At 38.9% G+C, this 25,056-nt stretch overlaps 2 protein-coding genes across 2 annotated transcripts; both read left to right on the forward strand.

The window, feature by feature from the left end:
- The first annotated feature begins 1,002 nt into the window (after nucleotides 1–1,002).
- On the forward strand, nucleotides 1,003–4,459 carry LOC104455517 (transcription factor ABORTED MICROSPORES). Its single transcript, XM_018877231.2, has 9 exons — nucleotides 1,003–1,079; nucleotides 1,608–1,711; nucleotides 1,820–1,993; nucleotides 2,077–2,155; nucleotides 2,272–2,340; nucleotides 2,475–3,062; nucleotides 3,296–3,589; nucleotides 3,662–3,838; nucleotides 4,202–4,459. The coding sequence occupies exons 2-9, from the start codon at nucleotides 1,614–1,616 to the stop codon at nucleotides 4,373–4,375; spliced, it is 1,653 nt and encodes a 550-aa protein (XP_018732776.2). The 5' UTR covers nucleotides 1,003–1,079; nucleotides 1,608–1,613; the 3' UTR covers nucleotides 4,376–4,459.
- A 15,045-nt stretch (nucleotides 4,460–19,504) lies between these two features.
- LOC104453433 (mechanosensitive ion channel protein 6-like) lies at nucleotides 19,505–23,303 on the forward strand. Its single transcript, XM_039316576.1, has 5 exons — nucleotides 19,505–21,319; nucleotides 21,494–21,617; nucleotides 21,709–22,002; nucleotides 22,118–22,320; nucleotides 22,625–23,303. The coding sequence occupies exons 1-5, from the start codon at nucleotides 19,701–19,703 to the stop codon at nucleotides 22,908–22,910; spliced, it is 2,526 nt and encodes an 841-aa protein (XP_039172510.1). The 5' UTR covers nucleotides 19,505–19,700; the 3' UTR covers nucleotides 22,911–23,303.
- The last annotated feature ends 1,753 nt before the right edge of the window (nucleotides 23,304–25,056 follow it).

Raw genomic sequence — 25,056 nt, forward strand, 5'->3', positions numbered from 1 at the left:
ACAATTCCTAGAAAATAAATTGGAAGAAGTCCTCAAACATATAAAGACGTCTTGTTATTTCAAAATGAAGAAAAACTAATTTAATAGCCAACGTTCAGGTGCAAATAATTTAAGTAAAATGATATGATATAAAGCACGTATCTTCTACTATAGATGGGATATTGAGCTCATCAACTGTTAGTTCACTATTTAAGTAATAATCATTATATTTACTCTAATTCCAATTTTAAGGGTATATTAGGGAATTCCGATACAATTCCCATATTATTACATGTTTCTTTAATGAAAATAAATGGTATAATAGGTATTACATGGCTTAAACCAAACAAAATTTTTATTACAATATAATTAAACATGATAGCAATCAATTACATCATAATCTTATTCCATTCTTGCAACCAAGCAAGCCGTCAAATACTCGCTTCTCATTATTCATATTCTTTCTAGTTTTAACATGCAAAAATATTTATTTCTTCAATCTAGTCCCTCATTTCTTCCAAACCCCAACCGTCTTCCCAACCATCAACCGTGCTAATCTTCATCATGAGAACATATTGGAGCGCTTGAAAAAAGTTGCATGAGACATGTGGTTAAACATCTGTAGCTAAAAGGAGAGAAGCAATGTCTTTGAACCCGGCCCAGTGTAAGAACCGGTAGCGCTGGCGGTTTGTGGGTCAACCAGTTGAACCGGCAGGTGAACCGGTCATGCCTTTTTTTCTCGAACTATACAATTAATTGACTCATATTACCAAAGAAAAAGGAAGAAATAGAAAGCAAAATGGTGACGCGTGTGAATCCTTCGAGTGACAGTTGCAGAGTAGTTGAGACACGAGTTGCGAGCATCATCTTCCAGGACGGATCGAAAGACTTGCCAAGGTAGTTAGGCTTCTCGGCACGCTATCTTAGGTCATGCGATATGCTCCTGCATCATCACCTCAGTTTGCATAATAAATCAATATTTAAAGGTACTATTTCTTTCCTTTAAATTGGGAGGTTCCCCTTCTTTAATCCCATGCAAGCATCGCATGTCACCTACTATGTTTCTAACAGGCCTCAAGCTCTTCAAGAATATCTGAGAGGTGAAGCATGAAGAGTCGATGACTCTTGTCCCTCCTCATCTTTCTTCCTGAATCAAGAAGTACAGATTTAGCTGTAGAGATTGTTCAATTTTTTTCCCAGAATTTTTCTGGGTTTTTTTGTTTCTTTCATTTGGTGATGCAATGAGGTGGGTGTGGGAATGATGCAGTTAGCCATTGCTATCACCTAGATTTTTTATGTCACTGTCTTGCCTTTTTGTTCTTAATCTGCTCTGCTCTGTTGCTCCCTTTTCCTCTATTTCGATTTCTTTGGTCTTGACTCCTCACTGATAACGCTTAGCCAAACCAGGTAGTCACTGAGATTTTGTAGGTACCTACCATCATATCTGTCATGTTTTTCATTGCAGCTCTCTGGTTCTGGCTCTAGTCGGTGTGTCTGGTGTCGAAGATTGTTGTTTGAGAAACCTGAACCTTGCCCTGATTGAATTCCTAGTCCTTGAGCACTAGGATTGTGCCTGAAGTTCACCTTCTCGTGAATTCTTGAATCGAACTGATCAAATAAATTTGCAGGTGAAGATGATTATTGTCCATACTCCGATGGAAAGACTTCGACCCCTTGTGGGCTCGAACGGCTGGGACTTCTGTGTTCTCTGGAAATTGAGTGAAGATCAAAGGTTTAGAAATTCCTAGATTCCTCTGTCTTTGTCTCCCTCTGTCTCTCTCTCTCCCTCTCATGTTCTCAACTTTTTCCGGTGAAAATATGGCCTCGGTATATGTTATAGACTGATAGAGTGGATTGACTGTTGCTGCGCTGGAGCTGAACACAACGAAATTGGAAATGAAGAATTCGATTTTCCAGTGTCTCCATGTAGGGATGTCATGTTTCAGCATCCAAGAAGAACCAAAGCTTGCGAACTACTTGCTCAGATGCCCTCTTCTGTGCCCCTAGAGTCCGGGTACTTTCAATTCACCATTTCCTCTTGTTTTTCGATGGACTGGAGTTTCTGCTCCCATATGAAAATACAAGTTCTTGGAGCAGGATTTATGCGCATGCCTTCATGTCATACCAACCAAAGTGGCTTAACTTCGCCAGCAGCTCCGACTCAAAAGCAGAAGAAGTGAGTTAAACAGTTGTTGTGTCCATCAAATTGCATTGTGTCTATTTATCTCGCTTGTTTTAAAATCATTGACATCTCATAGCGAGGTTATCAAAGAAATTTCTGTCCTTTTGCAGGGTACAATTGGGACCAAGGTCCTTGTACCGTTTACTGGAGGTTTGGTTGAGCTTTTCGTTACTAAACAAGTATGTGATTAGAATGTAACAGCAGTTGTGAGTTTACACCTAGTATGAAGATCGATAGATCTTTTGCTTGATCAACTTGTGGAGTTTTATTATCTCTCCCTAAAATGTGACCGGGTGCGTTTCTGTCGCTTTAGGTACCAGAAGATCAACAAATCATAGGCTTTATCACATCCCAGTTCTCCATTCCGTTTGAGGCCGATTCCTTATCCTCAGTCTGTATGGAGACAAATTTCTCGATAATACCGAATGCTTTGAATGATCTGCAGTCCAGGCCACAGATGATAGACCCAAATGACCACACTGATTCGCCGGCACAACTGCCTGAAAATCTGAACCTGCATGATGCTTCCAGTGACAGAATCCACCAGTATGAGGCGACCATCGGAGGATCGTATGACACTTTTGTAGCTAACGAGGAAATGAATCCTTCCAACAAGTTGTCAGCAATGGACGGATTTCAAGAGATGGATGGAGCGGAACAAATGAATGTGGACCTTACAGAACAAGTGAACACAGAGTGGCAAGGGAATGATGAGGAAACAGTAAAACCAGAGAATGGCGCGACAAAGTCCACATCTGATTGCAGCGATCAGAACGAGGAGGATGATGAGAGGAATGGGAAGCAGCCTCACTCGAAGAACCTTCAAGCAGAGAGGAGGAGGAGGAAGAAGCTCAATGACCGCCTCTACAATCTTCGCTCATTAGTCCCAAAAATTTCCAAGGTAATCTGCTGCGCCATACTGGAAATTATATTCTAATTGAATTTCTCAGCATGCTACCATTCTATATACAGTGTATTTTTAGCAAATTTTTAAATGAGATTCAGATACTTTGATGGGCTAAAAGTGTTCAAGATATTAGGAATATCCGAACTGCAATCAAACTCTATTATATTGGTCGTCACAGGATTCTTGCTTTTAAATTGTGCAATTTGACTACTTCCTCATGACAACAGCTGGATAGAGCTTCAATACTTGGGGATGCAATCGAATACATAATGGAGCTGCAGAAGCAAGCTAAGGAACTCCAAGATGAGCTTGAAGAGCAATCGGATGTGGAAGACCCCAGGAACTCCGGCAGCAGCAGCAACTTCACCGTTGGCCAACCCGAGTTTTTCGACATTGGGCTCCTGTCAGCATCAGAGAAAGTGGCATTTACTTATCAGCTGCCAGGAAACACTCAAGGAGATGGATCCACCAGGAGAAACCGTGAGTCAGAGACAGCATATGACAAGCAACAACGCATGGAGGTACTCCATTAGATAGTCTCCTAATTCTTTTTCAACTGCTTCAGCAAAATGGCTAAAACTGCAAACACACAGCCGCAGGTGGAAGTTCGGCAGATGGACGAGAATGAGTTCTTCATCAAGGTGTTCGGGGAGCACCGGCCTGGCGGTTTTGTGAGATTGATGGAGGCTTTGGACTCCATAGGCCTCGAAGTGACCAATGCAAATGTGACCAGATTCCTAAGCCTTGTCTCAAACGTTTTCACTGTTGAGGTAGTGCCGAAAAACATGTCTAGCATAGTAAATACTAGGAACTCTTATTATACCGAATGAGAAGGAAAAGTAGAACATCAGATAAACTTCACTAACACCCTCTTTATTCAAAAACTCTACATTGAACTTGTGGAGCAATTAGCGAATTTCCCATATAGGCCATGATGATGCATTTCAGGTATTTCTTAATGTAACAGCATTCAGGAACCTATCATTTGTAGCTGGTTCAATTTCACAAATGCAGTGCATTACTCCAGACAGGACAATTATAGTGTTCCTAGATTTGTTTAATGCGTACAGATTATTCTTTTTTGGTAGGATTTAGCTTGAAAAATTGGCTCTTTTTTCGTGATTGAATTGCAGAAGAAGGACAGCGAGCTGGTGGAAGCCGATCTCCTGAAGGACTCTCTGCTGGAGCTGACGAGGAATCCCACAAGTGGGTGGCCAGGGCTGAGCAAAGCGGTGGAGACTGGCAGTGCCAGGAATTACCATGGCCATCAGCATCATTACCACCTCCTGCACAACCATCTCTTCTGATTCCACAGTCAGTGCCTTCCCAGCGTTTGATAAGAAAATCTCTACCTTATAGGTTATTCAAGTGAGAAAGCTGCTTGTCTCCTCCCTGTTCTTGGCTTTCCCCATGCTTGTGGGTGAAAAATAATAGTACTACTTTGTCAGGGCAATATATTTCACTCTTCGGTCCATTTTGGGTTTGATCTATTTTAGACTTGACAAAATTTCAGAATCTATAGCAGCTAAGGTGCTAACCATGTTTTCATGACAAGAAATGACCGTTTATGCATATAGCACTTCGCGTACTTACTCTCTAAGGGGATCCTACTGCATGAATAGCTTCCGGTCCTATCACATGGCATTGAAGTGACATTGCCAGCCAGTTAGAGTGTTCTTCTTTATTCCAACTCTTAGTGAAAACAAAACCACTTAATTGAAAGCGCGGTGCAGTTGTCATGGGTGATCAATTCCATAATAGGTAAGCTCCAGATCTCGATTCCCAGTTTTGAAAGAACTGGGCCTTGTAAATGTTAAGTATTATTTTAGGGAAACATTCCGTGTGAATAATTCGTTGCATAATGGTTAAGGTATTGATAGATTTCATATATTTGTCATGTTAAAAAAAAAAAAAAAACCCATCTTTAGCATATTTGTCTTAAATAACTCTATTGCATCCCTCCTTTCCTGGTCGAAGCATCGATATAGTCATAAGTAAATTGCGGTGAGCACAGTGCAGTTTGGTCGCAAAAATACATTTCGACAAAAACCCAAACCAGCCAAACCATTTTACTTAAAAGAATCCAACCAAACCACAAAATACCGTTCGGGTCAAATTGAACAACAAAAGTCTGCTAAGTCTCACAGCAGAAGTTAAGCCGAAATAGAGTTTAATGAAACATCAACACCAGAAACTAACAAAGACCGTCACTAAGTTATTATTTATCTACTAGTGCCTCTCGATGCAACATCGGATGAAGTCTCCAGTCCCATACTTTCACATTTTGTATCTAGGTAATTGCGGTTTTACAGTTCGGTTCAGTTTTTTTAATTTTCAAAACTGAACCAGGCCATGCGATGGATATGGCTTGGTTAATGAACCATTTTTAGGTAATACTCCATCGTGAATCTATTGCAACCTTACCTCGATGAACCACTTAAGGGATTACTATGCCTATTAAGTCAGGCTCTCCCATGCCCATACCAATTCACAACTTAGGTTTAAATTTTTATCATGTAAATGATTTTTATCTAGAAGTCACTACTAATCAATTTATAGCGGGTCAATTAAAAATCATGTAAATTATCATGAGTCTTATTTTACTCTTACAAACCAGTTATTAAATGGACTTGGGGACTTGATTACGTTTGGTACCTTTCTCTTTAATTTTCATATATATATATGCAATTTGGATTGATCTTATCATATCATCTTACGTGCAAGGAGGTCATGCGGATACACAACCATTATTGAACAATCGATAAAGCAAAACAATAAATAAATTGCAAGCCTAGGAAGGAACACTTACCTTGATGCAAATGCAAACATTTGCAACAAACAAGAGCGTGGATTGATTTGGACAAGGTCGGAAGCAAATTGAGCTGCTCATTGCAAATTTCCCAAAAATTATGAGAAGAAATTTTAATTGGCAAAAACTGCACTTGTGTAAAAACTGAGTTCTTTAGGAGTGCTGTATTCGTATTGAGAGTTTCCAAGAGGTAGTTGCTCTTATATTGATTTCTTGTTCAACTTCGCACTTCAAGATTCGGGGTAATTCATATTGAGTTTTTTGTGTCCACATTTTTTTAGTAAGTAATTTTATTTTAACATATGCCTTTTGAGCTGGTGAATTGTGAATTGTGGTTAATCTTTATCAATGGATTTTTCCTCTAGTATCATTCTAGGATGATACTTGAGAAATTCACCCTTTTTTCCATTACCTCAAGAAATAGTGGATTATATGAGCTATCTTTGCTTAGAAATGCAAAGTTGGCATTATTTAATTGGGTTGAGAGCTTTAAGGTTTTCTATTAATAAATAATGGATTGATCCATCTTGCTTACTTGTATCCACATGAAGCAATTATGTTTTTCATTCTTTCCCCAAATTGTATAGGTAGAAGGCAGATTTTGTTGTAAATGTCAAGCTTTGAGTTTTTGAACTCTTCTTCTGTTTGCTTTTGTGGAAGTTTGGATGCTCTAAATTAGTTGACCACGTGGGTTGTCATCAAATTCTACTTTCATTTTCTTCATGAGTGAACTTTATGGAATAAGGCCTTTTTTTTTTGGGCTCCCTGCATCATCCTCTTATATTTGTCTGATTTGTTGAGCATTAGCAGTGATGTAAATGACCAATTTTGTAGCTTTAGGGTTGCAATCTGGAAGTTTCGATTCTCTTCTTGATGAATCTTTGATTTTGAAGGTAATGAATCCTATCTTCTATTTGCCTAATTGAACCATAAGTATGATGCTAGTAATGTGGCATCATTTTATATGATATAGTGTTTGCGTGAGAAAGATACGAATGTATATGAGTGAATTTGTTTACTTGTTAGTATAAGCATGTATCTTACTAAAATCAATAAAATTGCATAACTCGCAAGAGATTGGGCCATATTTAAGTGGGCGCAATATATGTCTTGTTGTCTTGTCAATTTCTATTTCATTTATCTTCTATTGGTTTGGTGTGATAATTTGTATCTCTAGTACTCATCTGTTTGATTCAATTTGCAGGAATGATGGGTTATAGAAAAACCATCATTGGCAAGATCCCATCACATGTACATGGATATATTTTTTGTGATAGGTTTGTTTGTGATTCCTTGTTTTCACTTTAAAAAATGTTGCAAATTATAGAATGCTTATGGAAGTATTAGCATAGAGAATTGCCGAGAACATTCTATTGCATACTTATCTTCAATGTTGCTTTTTTCTTGGTGAAATGTACTAATTTGGTATGCGTTTTCATTTGCTATTTAGGAGATACATGAGACATGGGATCAATGTTTGGTTAGATGTGCCTTTGGAAGCATTGGCAAAAATAATTGCCGCTATGGAAACATATTCTCGCCCACTTTTGCATGACGGATTAGGTTGACACATACACAGAGGTGAGTTACTCTCATTGCTAACCAAGATACACAACTTGTGCATTTCTTAGTCGAAGCATGATTTAGTAACATGTCATTCTTGATACTAAGAAATTGTATGCAGGCATTAACATGCTTGTCTAATCTTTAGGCATCTATTGATATCTATGGACTAGGTTAGGAGCTTGTATCCAAGTTGCCAAATCATTTTTGGGCTCTTGTGAAGAACAAGATCAACTAAAACCCACCTTCAACAAAGTAGAAAGAGAGAAAAGATTCTATTAGGCATTAAGATAATTTCATGGGTGATAACATACTACCTTTAGGAAGATTTGGGAGAGCTATGATTGGTTGTTGCTTGTAGGTGTCCATAGTAGGATGGGTGATCAATAAAGCTTTATATTGAGTGTTGTGCACGTTGTGCACACATATTGATATTTTAGACTCATCTATTGTGCATGTTGCGCACACATCTTTTGTAATGAAAATATTGAAATCATTTAATGATGAGTTATTGATGATCATCATGATGCTTGTTGGATCGAGCTTAATGATGATGTGGTAGATCTATTGCCAATAACAAAAGCAAGCAATAGGCATAACTTGAAAGAAAGCATTAAAAGACCATACGAGTAAATTAAAGGAAAAAGTAACCCTTCTCAACAATAGGCACAACTCAAAAGAAAGCAAAACAAATTAACTAGCATTAGATAAACTTGAATTGATCCATATTGTTTGACGGAAAAAGAAACATCCCAACATAACACGTCTTCTCAACAAAGTAGACCTACACATACTTTAACTTTAAGGTGCTTCCAAAACATACTTATAGAGACCCTTTCATATCATCTAACAATAAAACAAAAAAGAGTTTGTGTTATTGGTATCGTTGGTCTTGCATATCTCCAACAAATTGCTTATCATTAACCCTTTTCATGTTAGGTCTTTACATTCTCCTCTCTTTACCTACAATTGAATATAAAAAAAAGAATTAGTCAAAACAAAATCACACTAGGAAGAAGAGTTTTATGACAAAGTTAAGCATAGATGGATACTTGCATTTTCACTCTTCCCATAGATGATATTGAGTTTCAGATGTTGCTAAAAAATGACGCAAGCAATTGAGCTATCTCAGTTTGTGATGTTAGGGCTAAGGGAGTGATTTCTACCATATCTTGTGAACATAAGACAAATGTAGAAGTCGTTTGGGTCGATCATGTTGTTGTTGTTATTGGTGTCGTTGATGCTACGAATAGATTTTTGCAATGATATCTATTGTGGTTTTCCTACAAGTAATTGTGGTATTTTGTCTCTTGAACTTTCTTCCTATAGGCTCTCGCATAATTTTCAGCTTCTTGGTCTTTGAATTGTTATCAGTAATTTCATTTCTTGACTTTGTTCTTTGTTTTTTCTTTCTGCCAACTTGTTTGGGCACATCTGGTAGGGGTAAATGCTCTCTAGCAAGCCTTGTGTCCTTAGAATCTATAGTATGCACAACATGGCTATAAGTTTGCCTGAATGTTTCAATACTGAAACACATGTGACCCCATTTCTCATGTCATTCCCTCAAGTATACAAGAGTTGCCACAACATGGTAGCGAGGGATACCACTAATGTCCCATCTTCTACAGTTATAAGTTTAGTTTATTATTAACAACCATCTTGTCTCCATATAGCCCACTCAATTCAAACTCATCCTCCCCATTATGTGCAGGAATTCATCATGCCAAATACTCTTTTTGAAGCTCCAATATCTCTTAGATATTAGGACAAATTACGCCAATGTATTTAGCCAAGCAATTCCTTTGTTTATGAATCATGTCCATGAGTTGCACTCTTACAGCTTCAAGCAATGTTATTATGGGCTTGCTCCTAGCGTCAATAATGCTCTTATTGAACACCAATTATTCAAGGAAGCGGTATATTTTGAGCTTGTCCTAAAATGGGACTTGCTCCATTGCACTAGTGACTTCTAGAACAATCAATTATAAGCCTTTCTATCAATTGTTTTAAGCTCTTTCATTGCCAAGTCAAAATCACATACCCTAGTTGCCATAGTAGCCTTCCAAACCAAAATTTTAAGTTTTAATCCTTTTTGAAGCGATCTAAAGTTCTTGTAAAGATGTTTTAAGCAAAACATGAAGCAAAATCTATGTCTTGCTTCAAGCATTAGATTTGCTAGTCTTGCTTCAAGCATTAGATTTGCTACTGCTTGTACCAATCTTTTCTAACTGTCATGCAAAAAGTCCATTACTTTGAATTTGTAGAGTTTGTAATTCCCACATCCTCAGGAATCATACTAATAAACTAGTATCATGTCATGTATGTTTTTTGTCCTACGACTACCCATACAAATGGATACATCTAATCATTTCCATGTATGCCTATGGTTAATAAAAGTATACCCTTGTAGCCCAATGACTAGTGGCAACCATCAAACCCCACAAATTGCCTACATCCTTTTAGAAAACCCCTCCTCAACACATTCAGACATATGTAAACTCTTCTAAACTTGAATTAGTCTTGACATTACTCACTCTTGATTACACATGTGGGTCTTGGGTTAGAATCAAGAAGTGCTTGGCAATAGCTTCTAAGCATCCAAAATTACTCCTCTTCATTACATGTACTCATACTCATTGTCGTAGCCTTGGCTCCATAGACCATTGTTTTGTATAGCTTCAAAAGATTCTTCTCACTCTCAAATGTTTTCTTCAATGAAGCACCTAACCATGTTGGATTATTTCTCAACTTATCACAATACTTGTTTGCCAACCATTTAGAGCTTACTTGAGGAATATGTAGAGCTATATTACATATATACGGGGTTAAAGGTTTTAACTTATAAATTATGTTCCCTCTACACTTAAGAAGCATAAATGAGCCAATCACAACCGTCAAAACACACTACCCTTAACTTATCCAATGATTCTTAGCGAACTTCACTCATCTCCCATTTTTTATTGCATAATTTCTAACTATTTCTATAAACTCTTTAGCATTGCTAAAGCACATCCCTAATGTAATGATAAGATTCATATCAACCTCTGCAATAAACTTGATATGTGTATACTCAACTTGACTAGTTATATTCAGGATATCTACATTATCAAATAATATATCTCCATGCAAACTGATGTCTTCCATACCCCTCTCCATTGCACCTTCACCCTTAGGACATTGCACATTTCTTCTGTGTAACTCATGGATCAATAATGGCAAACCCATCTTCTTCAACACCCTCGATACACCTACTACTAGACATGGTATCATTCACTTCTTCACATTCCTCACCTAGTGCAGAATGGAAGCAAAAAAAAAAAAAAATCAATACATTTCTAGAATAAAAGAAATTTAAATCTACATGAGGAGAAACACAAGTTGCAACTACAATATGTTATGTTTGGAGAGGTTCCAAATAGAGTTTAATTGAAAAGAACTCATAGCGCACATGTAGGGACAAAACAAAAGCCTCATACATAGTTGGGCAAGCCTCATGCAAAGTTGGGCAAGAAAGAAAATTGCTATTATTTGCAACTTTTTCAAACGACTTTGATTGAAATCTTTAAATTTGATTACTCTTTGATTGGAAACTCAAAATCAAGAATGTAAAATTTAGAAGTGACAAAACAAAGTCTTGCGAAAATAAGGATTGGGTTTGCATGAAATATAGTATGTAGAATATGTCTACTTCCACAATTAAAAATAGGGTTCATGCAATAAAGACAAAACATGAGTTAGTGGATCGATTGTTATCAACAAATCATACATTAAAAAAAAAAAGGAAAACACTAAAAGAAAAATTGAAAATCATGGACCACAAATGACATGAAGGAACCACAAGTTACTCCATTATAATTAGAACATGCATAATAAATAATCAACTCACTGCCATCGGTGCCATTGATGTTGTATTGCACCCACACTTTTGTCAACATATTACTTCAACAAGCGCAATTGCTTCTCTTGGGCATCGGAAATACAAGTTGAACCAAATTAGCAATTTGACATCCATGCAAACGGAAGAAATTTGAAGATTTAGGAAAATTAGGGTTATGAATCAAAGCTCCAATTTGGAAATTAGGGCTGCGAAGGAAATGTTTGTTTTGTTCATGATCCCTCACCTTTGCACACCGCCGATTCTGGCACTTGTAGATTGTCATTTGGTCATGTTGCTGGTCACACACCACCTCAAGAGTTATTGGCCCTATTTTACTCTCCCATCAACAAAGGCTAGGTGAATATCGTATGGGCTTTTCTTGTTTGTTTACTCTTCCATCAATGCCACCATTGGTCACACGCTACTAGTCACACGCCGTTAGTCCCTTAAGCATTCATATCTCAACTTTTGTTTTTTTAAGTGCATTGAGGAAAAAAATTGGGTTTTTACTTTTATTAAAAAACAGTTTGGACAAAATTATCCTTGTTCTAGTCACTGGAAGAGTCACATAGTTGCCAGTTAACAAGTTCAAGCCTTTATTTAAGACTAATTTTTGTACTTCAAACCCTTATTTGAAATATGCTCCTTTTTGACAAAAATGACCCCACTTCAAGTTCTTATTTAGAATTTTCCCTACTTAATATGCAACTCTTGACATGCAACTTAATTAACTAACTCTGCATAATATGCAATCTAATTAAATAAACCTATCATGCAATTTCTAAATGACATGCAAGTATCAAATTACATGAACTAGTTATATATACATGCGCATGATTTTTTTATTTATCAAAATTCGTAATTAAAAATTACTAAAAATAAAAAATTATGAGATATTGTCTATTTTTAGGTTAGGACATAACCTAAATCCTATCTTAACTTAGAAACTTATCTCAACAAGCAACTCAATTCTAAGATATTAATTAACTTTAAAAAGTATCAAACTATTCTATCATGTAATTCTATCTATAGAATCAAATCTAACCCAAATGCAATACAATCTTTTTTGATATTTTTGAGATGAGGAAAGCATTTAAAATAAGGTAAAATTAACCACTTGAGATCATCAAAGATATCACCCAATCAATTGACACAGGGAAACCATATCTAATTAGATTCAAATTTCACGAATAAAATCGATAAATTGTTATTAAGCCTTAAAAATAAAATTAAAGATTATATGCGGTTGTGAATTAGGAAATATATCCTGAATAATTTGCTATCACACAATTAAAGATTATATGCGGTTGTAAATAAGGAAATATATCCTGAATAATTTGCCTATCACTCAAAAGGATTGAATTAGACATCAATTTATTCAAAATAGGCAATAACCGAATAATCAAATTTTGAAACAAGGTTTTACCCCTTTGTGGATATGGTACCTAAATATGAACCAACGGTGGTGGTGACCAGCCATGGTGCCCGCGGTGCTTGATGGCTACAGCTATGCCGCGCGGTGTGACTCGAGGACAGGTGATACGCTGTGGCTGGGGAGTGCCGTGGTGATGCAAGGAAGCTTTATGGGACTGAACCGCGGCTGACGTCGTGCTGGAGAGACCAGGGCAGCGTTTTGATAAGGCTGAGATCAGCGTCAGATGGAACTTGAAGGCGCGACCTTGGGAAGGAATTCTCGACTGGGGGTGTTGGCGTCTCTGGAGAAACCCACGGGAAAGATAGCAAACAATAGTAACCTGGGCTATCCGAACTGGGGGAGTTGGGGTCTAGTCTTGCGGCTCCATACACGTCGACAATTCCCGGGAAAATCTGGAAACGACCTTGCAGCTGCTTGATAGGCACGACTAAGCTAGTCGGGGTGAGAATTTCGCTAAAAACCTGCCAAGAACTCCTAGAACACGAAGAGGTAATCTAGAATTTTGATGGACCATCGGTGTTGTTGGCAACGAGACAAGTGCGATCTGCGCTACAACGAGGCCTCGTTAGAAGCGACCTTGGAGCTGGTTCACTGGGTGTTCACCTGGAGGTTGCCGGACTGTCTTTGGGAAACCCGTATGACTGCTGGAACACCAGTGTTGGCCTGAAAACTTCGTTAATGTGGCTGAGATTCACTGAAGACTGCGCCATGATGCTGCGGGAAGGCTTCACCGAGACTGATAGTTTGCTAGATGGAAATTCGGTGCACGCTGGAGCAAGAACACGTCGCGACAACAGCAAAGAAGAATGACACAAGAAGAGACAAAACTTGACTGAACTTGAGGAGCACAGCATGCGGCACCAGTAACACGTGTCGCGTAAAAGTCATTGCAGAGAGACAGCTAGCCTCCTCCCCTTCACGTTCCCTCTCCACTCTCTAGATTGCCATTGGTGGGTTTTCAACGCTGTCGATCCTCTCTTTTCTCGTGAACCAACGTGCTCTCCCTCTCTTTGCTCTGAATTGTGGCCGTGTTTTAACATGCAAAGCGAGGGACTTGCTCATGGAAAGAATTGATCTCCTTTTTGATGCAAGCCTAGGGTAGGCTTTCTCAAACAGCAGGATCGGGGGAGAGTGACTTGCGCACAAAAAACGGGACGAACAAAATTTCAGCACTGCGCAAGCTTAGGAGAACAGTCGTATCTTTGTCGACATAGATCGGATCGACCTGATTCCAAAACCAAATGAACAAAGACTTCTGGATCTACAATTTCTATGTTTTGGGTTTTCTGAAATAAGCACTGTAAGATAGTCGAAATTGGGTTGGAAGTAACGGACAGGACATGAAAAGATAGGAACTTCGTTGGTTGCTCTTCTAGGCCTCCAAGGAAGTTGAAAGGGACACCGATTCTTCTAGATCGATGACTGCAACTCTTCAAGGATGCAGATTTTGAAAGCTCCGACTCTTCAAGGACGGAGTGAAAACTCACTCTTCAAGGATGCAGATTTCGAAAGCTCTGACTCTTCAAAGACGGAGTGAAAACTCTTCTAGGTTTTCAAGGAGATGAACTCTACAAGGTTCATGATACTTGCTTCAAGCAAAGTTTTTTCATTTGTCAAAAGTTGTCTGTCTTCTACAAGAAATTGGGCTTATATCATCAAAGAAATAAAGATAGAGCATTGAATTCTTTTTGGTCGAGAGAGCTGGTCTTTAATGCGGGCTGCATCACTTTTCCTTCCCTGCTAATCGTGCATGTATCTTTCTCTCTTTCCCATGTGAATTGATTGCTGACATTCCTCTTTTCGCTTTTTGCTTCTTTCCACATTGGACCGTGCGTTTATACACACACCCAAATACTCCCCTCATGACCGAATCTCTTCCTTCGTTTTCTTCAATATTGATCGAATTTTCCCAAAATCCACAAGGTTGATATAACCATGTACCTATATATACCCCAAAGATTATTACCGATTTTTATTTGCCACGTGACAAAAAAATCTTGATAATATAATATATTTATTGTCTTGAATTTTTATCATATTTTCGACATGTGGTATTGGCCAGTGTGGGCTTAGTCCAATTAAGTTCAAAACCGTTTACTTGAGTCCATCCACCGCACAACACAAATGCAATTACATGGGCCTATTATTATCGATATTAAAAAATATTTCTATAATGTAAATGTAATTTAACTTAATATTTTTGCCAGGGGCTGGAATAGACCCTAATTTTCTATGTAATGAATTACTACATGGGATGTCAAAATTTAGATGTCAATGGTTGCTTTTCTTTGAAGGTGAGCTCGCAGAGGTTACATCTAAGGACAAAATGATGCATTAATTTTGACCGTGTACATGTAATGGATAATATTTTAGCGGGGACTATGGATCCCAATTTTTTTAAATCCAATGTCATGAGAATGGTAATGCAAGTGCATGAGGCATACTTGTAATTACTTACCGGTTAGTGTGGTAAAGCATCTTAAGATATAGGATGAATTTTCATTTACTCAACAAGTAACTAGTTTTCATTTCAGATTCCTCGAAGAGTCTAATGTCCATCGAATTACCTAGGTCCAAACTGAGGCAACCGAAACGAATTTAACCAATGGATGCTCAATGTTAGCTAAGATGACCATTAATTAAGATTACTTGAAACACCTAGATTCAGACTAAGGTATAACAAAAGAGGCAGGGAGAAACATTCATATTAAAAATGAAATGTTTAACATGATGATTCAAGATATCTAGATCGAGAAAGATGTCTAGAATTTGGTGAATTTAACTAATAGACACTCAATGTTAGATGAGATGACTATCCAATTAAGATGGCTTGACCAATACATGCTTAATGTTAAGTGAGTCAAGTAGTAGGTTAAGATAATTCGAAATACTCAAATCCAAACTAAGGTAGAACGAATGAGATCAAAAAACATTCATATTTAGAATGAAATACTTAACGACAAGATTTAAGATATTCAGATCCAGACTAAGATGTCAATATTTGGGGAATTTAACCAATAGATAGTCAATATTAGGTGAGATGAATATCGGATTAAGATAGCTTAATCAATAGATGCTTAATGTTAGGTGAGTTAAATATTGGATTATGATAACTCGTAATACCTAGATCCAAACTAAGGTATAATAATAAAATCGAAAAACATTCATATCCAACATGAAATGTTTAATGAAAAGATTTGAGACATTCAGATCCAAACTAAGATATCAAGAATTGAGGAATTTAATTAATAGGCACTTAATATTAGGTGAGATGAATATTGGATTAAGATAGCTTTATCAATGGATGCTCAATGTTAGGAGAGTCAAATATTGGATTAAAAGAAAATTCGAAATATCTAAATCCAGACTAAGGTATAACGAGAAAAATCAAAAAACATTCATATCCAAAATAAAATGTTTAACGAAATGATTTAACATATTCAAATCCATATTGAGAAGTCAAAAATTTGTTGTAAGATATTGGGTGACATATCTAGATTTCGCCTTGGATACCTAGATGAGATACCTGGATTTCGCCTCAGACACTTGGATAAGATACTTAGATTTTGCCTCAAGCACTCGAAAGTAGTCATGGTGGGATAATTGGATTTTGCCTTAGACACTCTGATGAGATACTTGTTGAGATACCTAAACATCACCTTAGGCACTTAGAATATTTCACAAACATATTGAGACAATTCTAGCAGGTTAAGATGTAAGAGATAAGGTAACAATCTAAGTGGGACCGGGTATCAAAGAATATTAGTCTAGATAGTGATGTACTTACCTGGCTAATGTGCAAACTTCTTCAATCTTTGAGGGATATGTGTCCTATTCTTGTTTGAAAATAGGAGGGACTTTGAGCAACAAAAGCACATTGTGTCAATGAAGAGAGACTCCGGGCTACAAGAAGCATGTTGGGTAAAGAAGAGCAACTACGAACTAGCAAAGCACACCGTGTTGATGAAGATTTTCAAAGTGCCTAAAGAAAAACACAACAGAATCTAACCAAATCACAAAAATGATTTGGTTCATTTTGGTTCAATAGCTTAAATTAGTTTAAATTGTGTTGTGCTCACACCTAAGCATGGCATTCTATCTACAATGTAGTTATCATGTCACTATTATTATAGTCCTAGACAAAAGCACATCCACATCACCACAAAATAAAAGAAACAAAGGCCCTATTTGTTTCACAAAAACTATATTCTGGCAATACATTTTCATCATTTTCCAGCATTTGGATCACTTACAGTAAGGAGTCAGCGAAAAATCTATGCTTGAATTCAAAAAAATGATTTCCTCTTTAAAAAATCAAAAATAATTTTCCAAATAATGACTATGGATACTTGGATCAAAAAATTTATCTTTGGGCACAAGAATCTCAACACTTGCTTTTGGAAAAAGTACCAAAAATGTTTTGAATATGTTGCATTGATGTCAATTCAATTCTAAAATTTTCAATTAGACCAATTTAATCATAAATCTTTTCACTTCATTACCATTTCAGTCCATCCGACTAATTTAGACTAGAAATCACTAACATGGACACCAGTTATCTTACATGACATGGTCTATGTATATGTTGATATTTTAAAATAACTTTTTAATAATTTTTCAATTTCTTTTTCTTTTTTTCTTTCCTTTTTTTATTTTCTTTTTTTCCTTTGGATTGTTGTGACATTATGAATTTTTGCATTTGTTATTGTGTGACATTTGGGTTTTTTCCTGTATCCGATAATAATGATACTTAGATTTTAAAACTAATCATAGTTTAATTTAGACTTTAGATGGATACACAAAAATTTTAATTGAGCCACAAATCTTGTGAGGTGCGGAGGATAATTTTCTGCAAACATAAATTATCCCAAGTTCAACGTGTGAATTGAATTATGCATATGCTAAAATTAGGGCGGTATTAGTTAATTTATTGCTGTCTTAGGGTGATATTAATTGTGTAAATTTTAGTTAATTAATAATGATAGGAATTACTTATGCTAATGATGCTGGGAGAGAAGGATTGCGTTTTTCTTACTATATTTACTCACAAAATTTTTTATTAAAATATTTAAGTGCCACTTGTTCTTGAAATGGGGTTTGGATGGCCAAGTGTTTTCTAAAGAAGAGGTCTTCTAGCTAAGTTTGACACCTTAAATTTAAGCCATGATTATTTTGAATTGAGTCATCTTCTAAGTCTCCTCCACCAAGACACGTATTAAGTAAAGCTTTGAGAAGATGCCATCAATAATATGCAAAACATATGCACAGCTCCACCAAGCCTTGAAGACATCATTTTTTTTTTTTTTGGTAAATTTTTAATAAAACTTCCTTCTACTTTGGTCGTAGAACCCTCTTTCACCTCTCCAAACCTCAAAATGAAATCTTCATGTGTTATTCTGACCTTTCAATCCTAGAATTGGAGAATTAAATCTTCCTATTCAAAGGCTACAAGGTGGTTATGGCAGTTGGTGGTTCACGTTTGTTCGAGGTAAGTGAAGTTTCTGGGCATTAAGTTAGTTCAATCTACTTAACACTTCTATCTTGGTGGATTGGTTGAGATGTGTAATTTTGATGTGCTCTAATATTGTGATTATAATGATTGTTAAATTTGTCTTGATGATCTTGTGCATGTCAAAAAGGTATGTGACCAATTTGCTTATGGTATGGTATAATTGGTAAGTAGGAATGATGATTAAAGCTTGGTAGAATTATATTACTAATTTTAGATCCAACTGTTGCTAAAGATACACACCTTCTATCTGCTTAAAATTGATGAAGTTGATCTTGAAAATGTCATTTTTGGGGTTTTAGACTCAACCGCCATTGGTAATATCTACCTCATGTTCATTTCCTCTACCAGAGTTTTACTAAGATAGAATCTATTCATTCATTCTACCACAATTTATTAATCCAAAATCTATTCATTCGTTCTACCACACTTTCGATACGCTTCTACATGTTAAAATATATATATATATATATATTATAAGAAACATGTATCACCCATGACATTTTAGGGCAATACAATTCTGTTTGCGGAACTAGGTATGGCTGGCAATCAGCCACAGGGGAGGGCCAGTGAGAGCCGCGATAGGGTCACCCTTGCCTGATATAGTAAGGGCACGACCCTCGCAGCCTGGGTGAGGGTATCCTCGGAAGAGAGACATGGCATTGGCGGATGCAGGCGGGACAAGTTTGCGATAGTTAGAACGCGTCGGGGAGGTATCCTCCTGGGGGCAGGGAGGCGGACGGGGGCCGATGCGTGTTCGCGATCGGCGTAAATTTGGAGCGTGCTTCCTTTTCGATCTCAAAATCTTTTTGCGCAATCCCTATTGAGCTCACTCCAATAGGCAATAGAAAGAAGTTAGATGAGTGGCAGTCCGGTAATTGTATTCAAGGAGGAAGTTATTTAGGAACCCCGCCATGCAGAGAATAGAATAGGAAAGCGAATTTCAAGGCGGGCTCTGCTCCTCCTTCAACTGCCTTTGTCGGCGGAGCGTTCCCTCTTTTTTCTTCCTCTCTCGCCGTAATCATCTCTGTTTCGGCGCCACCTGTGTCTTCTCCCTGGTTATATCTAATCGTCTCCTCCTTCGAAGTCCAACCTTCACTGTACACGCGTCTCCCACCATCAATTTTCCATACCCCATATTTTATGAATTTTCCCAGATTCCACGCACCAAATCAGCCAGTTCCTATGTTTTTCTTTTCTGGGTCTCTCTCTTTCATGCTTTCTTTTAATCGTTCCTTTAACTAACCCCACTGACAATGGAGTCACGGCGCAAGCCCTTTAAATCCTACGGCTCCTACAAGTACACGCCAGGCCTCCCTTCTCTCTTTCTTCTTTTTCTTCTTCCTCTCGCCGACCCGCTGACTCCCGCGAGGATCGCTTGCCCATCCTCAGTGAACGAACGGCCGCCGTCGACCCCTCCGACCTCGAGCTAGGCCTCAATGGGTGATTCAAAGAGCGACAAGAGTCACGGTTTGAGAATGCTGAGGGAAACCAGCATTGAGTTCTGGAACGGGAGTGAGGAGGAAGCTCCTGCGGAGGGTCCCAGCCACTTGCCGTACCGGCTGGCGGCAGAGGACCCGCCGTCACGGCTGATCGGGCAGTTCCTCCACAAGCAGCGGGCCTCTGGGGAAGTGTTGCTGGACATGGACCTGGAGATAGAGGAGCTGCGTGGTGGCGAGAGCCGGGGGGACTTGCCTCCGGTCGCTGATTCACCGCCGGTGCCACAGCCACCAAGGCAGAGCCAGGACGGCTCGAGGGTGTCCTTCCAGCCGCCCATCTCGACAGGGACTGGGCTTGGTACGCCGCAGAGGCGGCACAAAGGCTCACCGAGCCAGGGGGAAGATGGAAATTCTGTCAGCAACAGGGAAGAGGAGGTCGTGAAATGCACGTCGAGCGCGACTTTCCAGCGGAAGTCAAGCTTGCTCCGCACGAAAACCCAGTCGCGACTGATGGACCCGCCGGAGGAGCCTGACCGGAGATCGGGCCAGATTCCACAGTCAGGCCAACCGCGGTCTGGAATGTTGGGGAGGGCAGGGGATGAGGAGGAGGACGACCTCTTCTTGGAAGAAGACGTGCCAGAGGCGTTCAAAAAGGCGAAGTTCAGTGCCATGACTCTGTTACAGTGGGTGAGTTTGGTCTTGATCATTGGTGCTTTAGTTTGTACTCTTGCAATTCCCGGATTGAAGCATAGAGATCTGTGGAAGCTCAAACTGTGGAAGTGGGAGGTCATGGTCTTGGTCTTGATATGTGGGAGGTTGGTCTCTGGGTGGATGATTCGATTAGTTGTGTTCTTCATCGAGAGGAACTTTTTGCTGCGAAAACGGGTTCTGTATTTCGTCTACGGCATTCGAAAAGCAGTGCAGAACTGCCTGTGGTTGGGGCTGGTCTTGATTGCTTGGCATGCTCTGTTCGACAAGAAGGTCGAGAGGGAGACGAACAGTGACTGGCTGAGGTATGTCACCAAAGTGCTGGTGTGCTTCTTGGTGGGGACTCTACTGTGGTTGGTCAAGACGCTGATCATCAAGGTGCTGGCATCGTCGTTCCATGTGAGCACCTACTTTGACCGGATCCAGGAGTCTCTGTTCAATCAGTACGTGATCCAGACGTTGTTGGGTCCGCCTGTGATTGAAATTTGGAGGACGGAGGAAGAGGAGGAGAACTTTGTGGCAGAGCTCCAGAATTTACAGAAGGCAGGCGCGACTGTGCCGCCAGATCTAAGGGCAGCGGCTTTTCCGACTAAAAGTGGGATGGTAGTTGGGAGCGGAGTGGTTCAGAGAAGTCCGCAAGTGAAGAACACCAAGCTCTCTCAAGGGCTGTCGGGAAAGAGCGAGGGAGGGATCACAATAGATCACTTGCACAAGCTGAATCCCAAGAATGTGTCTGCCTGGAACATGAAAAGATTGATTAATATCGTGCGGCATGGATTTCACTCAACGTTGGATGAGCGGATACAGGATTCTACTGAAGAGGATGAGTCGGCAACAATGATCAGGAGTGAAAACGAAGCCAAAGCTGCAGCTAGGAAGATCTTTCGAAATGTGGCTAAGCCTGATTCAAAGTAAGATCATAGTTCTTCACCTCAATGTTTTGAGTTTTTGCCATAATCCTTGGATGAGGCAATTGCTTCCCCAATTGGATCTCTTTCCAATTCACTGGCGTACTACATTCGGTCGGTATTATCTGGTTTTATGATGGAAAGTGTCCAAGTCGGTTATGATTTTCTTGTTGCTAGGTTTATCTACTTGGAAGATCTGATGCGGTTTATGAGGGACGATGAAGCCTTGAAGACGATGAGTCTCTTTGAAGGAGCTGATAAATGCAAGAGAATCAGCAAGTCGTGCCTGAAGAACTGGCTGGTGAGTAGAATTCTGTAAAATTAGGTCCTTGGACATGCTTGTTTGAACTTTTTCGTCTTCAGTGCTAATCGAATTAACCAAATTGTTTTAGGTCAATGCTTTCAGAGCGAGGAGAGCACTTGCCTTGACCTTAAACGACACCAAGACTGCTGTCAAAACGCTGCATCAGGTGGTCAACGTCATAGTCGGGATCGTCATATTGATCATCTGGCTTCTCATCCTGGGGATAGCAACAACCCAGTTCCTGCTCTTTCTCAGTTCACAGCTTGTCCTAGTCGCATTTATTTTCGGGAACACCTGCAAGACCATATTCGAGGCAATCATTTTCTTGTTCGTGATGCATCCATATGATGTGGGCGATAGGTGTGAGATTGATGGAGTCCAGGTAGATACCAATATCATCTGTCGATTGTTTATCCACTGCTCTATCTGCTTTGGCTTGTACCTACTTCATGGTCTCTTCAGTTATTCGTTGCTCATTCATATGCTGTATCCTTTAGATGGTTGTGGAAGAGATGAACATTATGACGACTGTGTTTCTGAGGTATGACAATCAAAAAATTATATACCCAAACAGCACTTTGGCAACGAAGGCCATCGGCAACTATTATCGGAGCCCTGACATGGGAGACGCGGTCGAATTCTGTGTGCACATATCTACCCCAGCGGAGAAGATTGCAGCCATGAAGCATAAGATAACAAGGCAAGTAAAAACATCTAGAGTTTCTCGAATTTTGTTCAATTTTCTGTCTGTTGAAGCATCTTTTCCGAGGAATGATTGCTGCCGTATATAAAGATCCAGAAAAGTAGAAAACTGTAATGTGTCTTAAGTCAATCTGTGATAAGAAATAGGATTGATCGCAGTGTTTGGGTTTTAGAACTAGGTAGATAACCATGTTAAAATTCTTGACTCACTTCCCTGAATATTGCCAGTCTGTTTCTGTTCTCTCTGCATTGACGTATTGATAAAATAAGAAATAATCTGGAATTTGTTCTACCGGTTGCAGTTATGTCGACAGCAAGAAAGAGCACTGGTATTCCTCGCCTATGATCATAATGAAGGATATAGAAGAACTGAACAAAGTGAGGATCGCCGTGTGGCTGTGCCACAGGATGAACCACCAGAACATGGGGGAGAAGTTCGAGAGGCGAGCCCTCTTGATCAAGGAGATGGTCAAGATGTTCAGAGAGCTTGACATCCAATACCGCCTGCTACCACTCGACATCAATGTCCGCGCAATGCCTGCTTCGAGCTCTGCACGGGTTCCTCCTGCATGGGCAAATGCTGGCTGAGTCGCTCGGCTGGTAGGATAAAGAGCTGCATTCACCCACAGTATATTGGCAGCTGGTATTCCCCGGCAGCAGTGCGAAGCGGAAGTAGCAGCTCTCATCGAACACATTCATCGCACTCGGTGAAAATTTGGTTTCTCCATTTTTCCCGGCACCTTTAGGCTCTTTTCCTTTCTTAATCTGAGGCATACTTGAAATTAGAGAATGGTTTATATAAATGATGCTTTGAAATTGAGGGGACACAGGATGTTACTCGAGAGAGTTGTCAGAATGTAGATGTTCATATATCTAGTGATGTTCGTCCTGTTACTTTTCAGCAATTTTAGTTTATCCGACATGTATCCTAAACTTCCTTTGATGGAAAATTGCAAACAAAACATATCGGTTTCACCTTCATATTTAACATCACCTTGACTCTTCAAAACACAAATTTTGCATCCGGAGTTTTGCTACTTTATTTTATATTGCATCCTATTATCCTCACTTATTTACCAACTCTCCAGTTTCCTTCCCAAACTACCTCGTCTAAAAAACCACCCACAAATCCTAACCCGACCTTCTCTCGCCAACTCCCCACCGCCAACCTCGAATCTGGTCTAGATTGAGAATGGGATGGTCGTAGCTGTGGGAGACCTTCATGGCTCCCGGGAGGTCGAGGTTGCACCCACGGCCGCGACCTGCGAGTCAGCATGCTACAACGAGAGAGAGAGAGAGAGAGAGAGAGAGAGAGAGAGAGAGAGAGAGAGAGAGAGAGCTCTGATTAACAATGAGAGTTGATGATGTTGCCATTGGGTTTAGAAAATGAATACAGCGAAAAAGAGAGGAAGAGACAAAGGATTATAAATGAAAGAGTTACTTGGGCTTCGCAAAGTCAAATAATTTGTTGCGTGCATATTTGGATATCATAAATTTCCCTTTTTCTAACACGCAATGGTCAAGTGAAACACATGGAAATTAGGCCTCAAATTATGACCGGGATAAGTACACCAAAAGTATCAAAAGTTGTGTACGACCCTCATTTTAGTGTCAAAAGTTGTCGCCGGCTCATTTAAGTGTTAATTAGAGAAATGACGATAACTTAATTGCTAAGAATGAGAAATTCCGGCCAAATTGATTACTTGTCATTTATAATTAAAATTATGATATGACTTGACAAATTTTTTAAAAACTCCAATCCATGTGGCATCTTCATATGAAATGCTTGGCACTGAAGTGATCGCTTTTTCACAACGATTGTCACTGAATTGATCACTTTAAATAAAATTTAGCACTCAAATTATCACTTAAATAAACTTTTGCACTCAAATGATCATTATTTTGGACAACATCATTTAAGGGTTATATGCTGACTTAAGCACACCAGTGAGCCACATAAACTGAGAAATTAATAAAATATAGTCATGTCGGATTTTCGGTGGGCATTTAAATGATTTTTATTTAAAAAAGTGGCACTTAAGTGATCCGAAAAATAATTTTGGTACTAAAGTAAGCACCATACACAACTTTTGACACTTCTAGTATATTTATCCCTAGTTTTTGCTGAAATATATCCACAATGACTATGGCTTGGTGTATGATGAAAAATCTTCTTCATTTTATTAAGATTTTTATTCTCTATCCACGGAAACGATCTCTAGAATCTGCGCCATGTTAAAAATTGTATTTAAGCTTCCTATGATACTTAAAGTAGCCATCGATGTCAAAGCAAGTATGCATTACTTGCATCAGATTAACATTATTCACGGAGATATGAAGGCTGCCAATCTATTGATGGATGAAAATGATTTTGCCATAAATTTATGAGGAGTATTTCATTTATATGATTTTGTTGACTGGAATATCTACTACAACATGATCTAGAGAGTTTGCAGGTTCAAGGTTTCATAAAGATGAAAATTGGAGTTTGCCCAAATTTGTGAAGGCAAGGATTCATGTAATTAAATGGGTGAATGACGTCGTTTAGCATCTCATTTGCTAACTGAACTTGCCAGCAAGACACGTTGGCTAGGTTAATGTTATTTTAATGCCGTGTTAGATTTTCTAGCAAGACAAATCACCAAGGACATTTAAATGATTGATTTTTCAAATTTGTAGTACTTAAATGAGCGAAAAAAAAGTTTTGGCACTCAAAAAGTACCGCACGAAAATT

The sequence above is a fragment of the Eucalyptus grandis genome, chromosome 7, assembly GCF_016545825.1.
Source record: "Eucalyptus grandis isolate ANBG69807.140 chromosome 7, ASM1654582v1, whole genome shotgun sequence".
In the NCBI taxonomy this organism is placed as follows: domain Eukaryota; kingdom Viridiplantae; phylum Streptophyta; class Magnoliopsida; order Myrtales; family Myrtaceae; genus Eucalyptus; species Eucalyptus grandis.

What these genes read in the sequence shown, in the direction of transcription:
- LOC104455517 (XM_018877231.2), top strand. Translation starts at nt 1,614, where the DNA reads ATGATTATTGTCCATACTCCGATGGAAAGACTTCGACCCCTTGTGGGC. An exon ending in CCGACTCAAAAGCAGAAGAA is followed by an intron (nt 2,156 to 2,271) that starts GTGAGTTAAACA and finishes GTCCTTTTGCAG; the next exon opens with GGTACAATTGGGACCAAGGT. An exon ending in TAGTCCCAAAAATTTCCAAG is followed by an intron (nt 3,063 to 3,295) that starts GTAATCTGCTGC and finishes TCATGACAACAG; the next exon opens with CTGGATAGAGCTTCAATACT.
- LOC104453433 (XM_039316576.1), top strand. Translation starts at nt 19,701, where the DNA reads ATGGGTGATTCAAAGAGCGACAAGAGTCACGGTTTGAGAATGCTGAGG. An exon ending in GTGGCTAAGCCTGATTCAAA is followed by an intron (nt 21,320 to 21,493) that starts GTAAGATCATAG and finishes TCTTGTTGCTAG; the next exon opens with GTTTATCTACTTGGAAGATC. An exon ending in GTGAGATTGATGGAGTCCAG is followed by an intron (nt 22,003 to 22,117) that starts GTAGATACCAAT and finishes TGTATCCTTTAG; the next exon opens with ATGGTTGTGGAAGAGATGAA.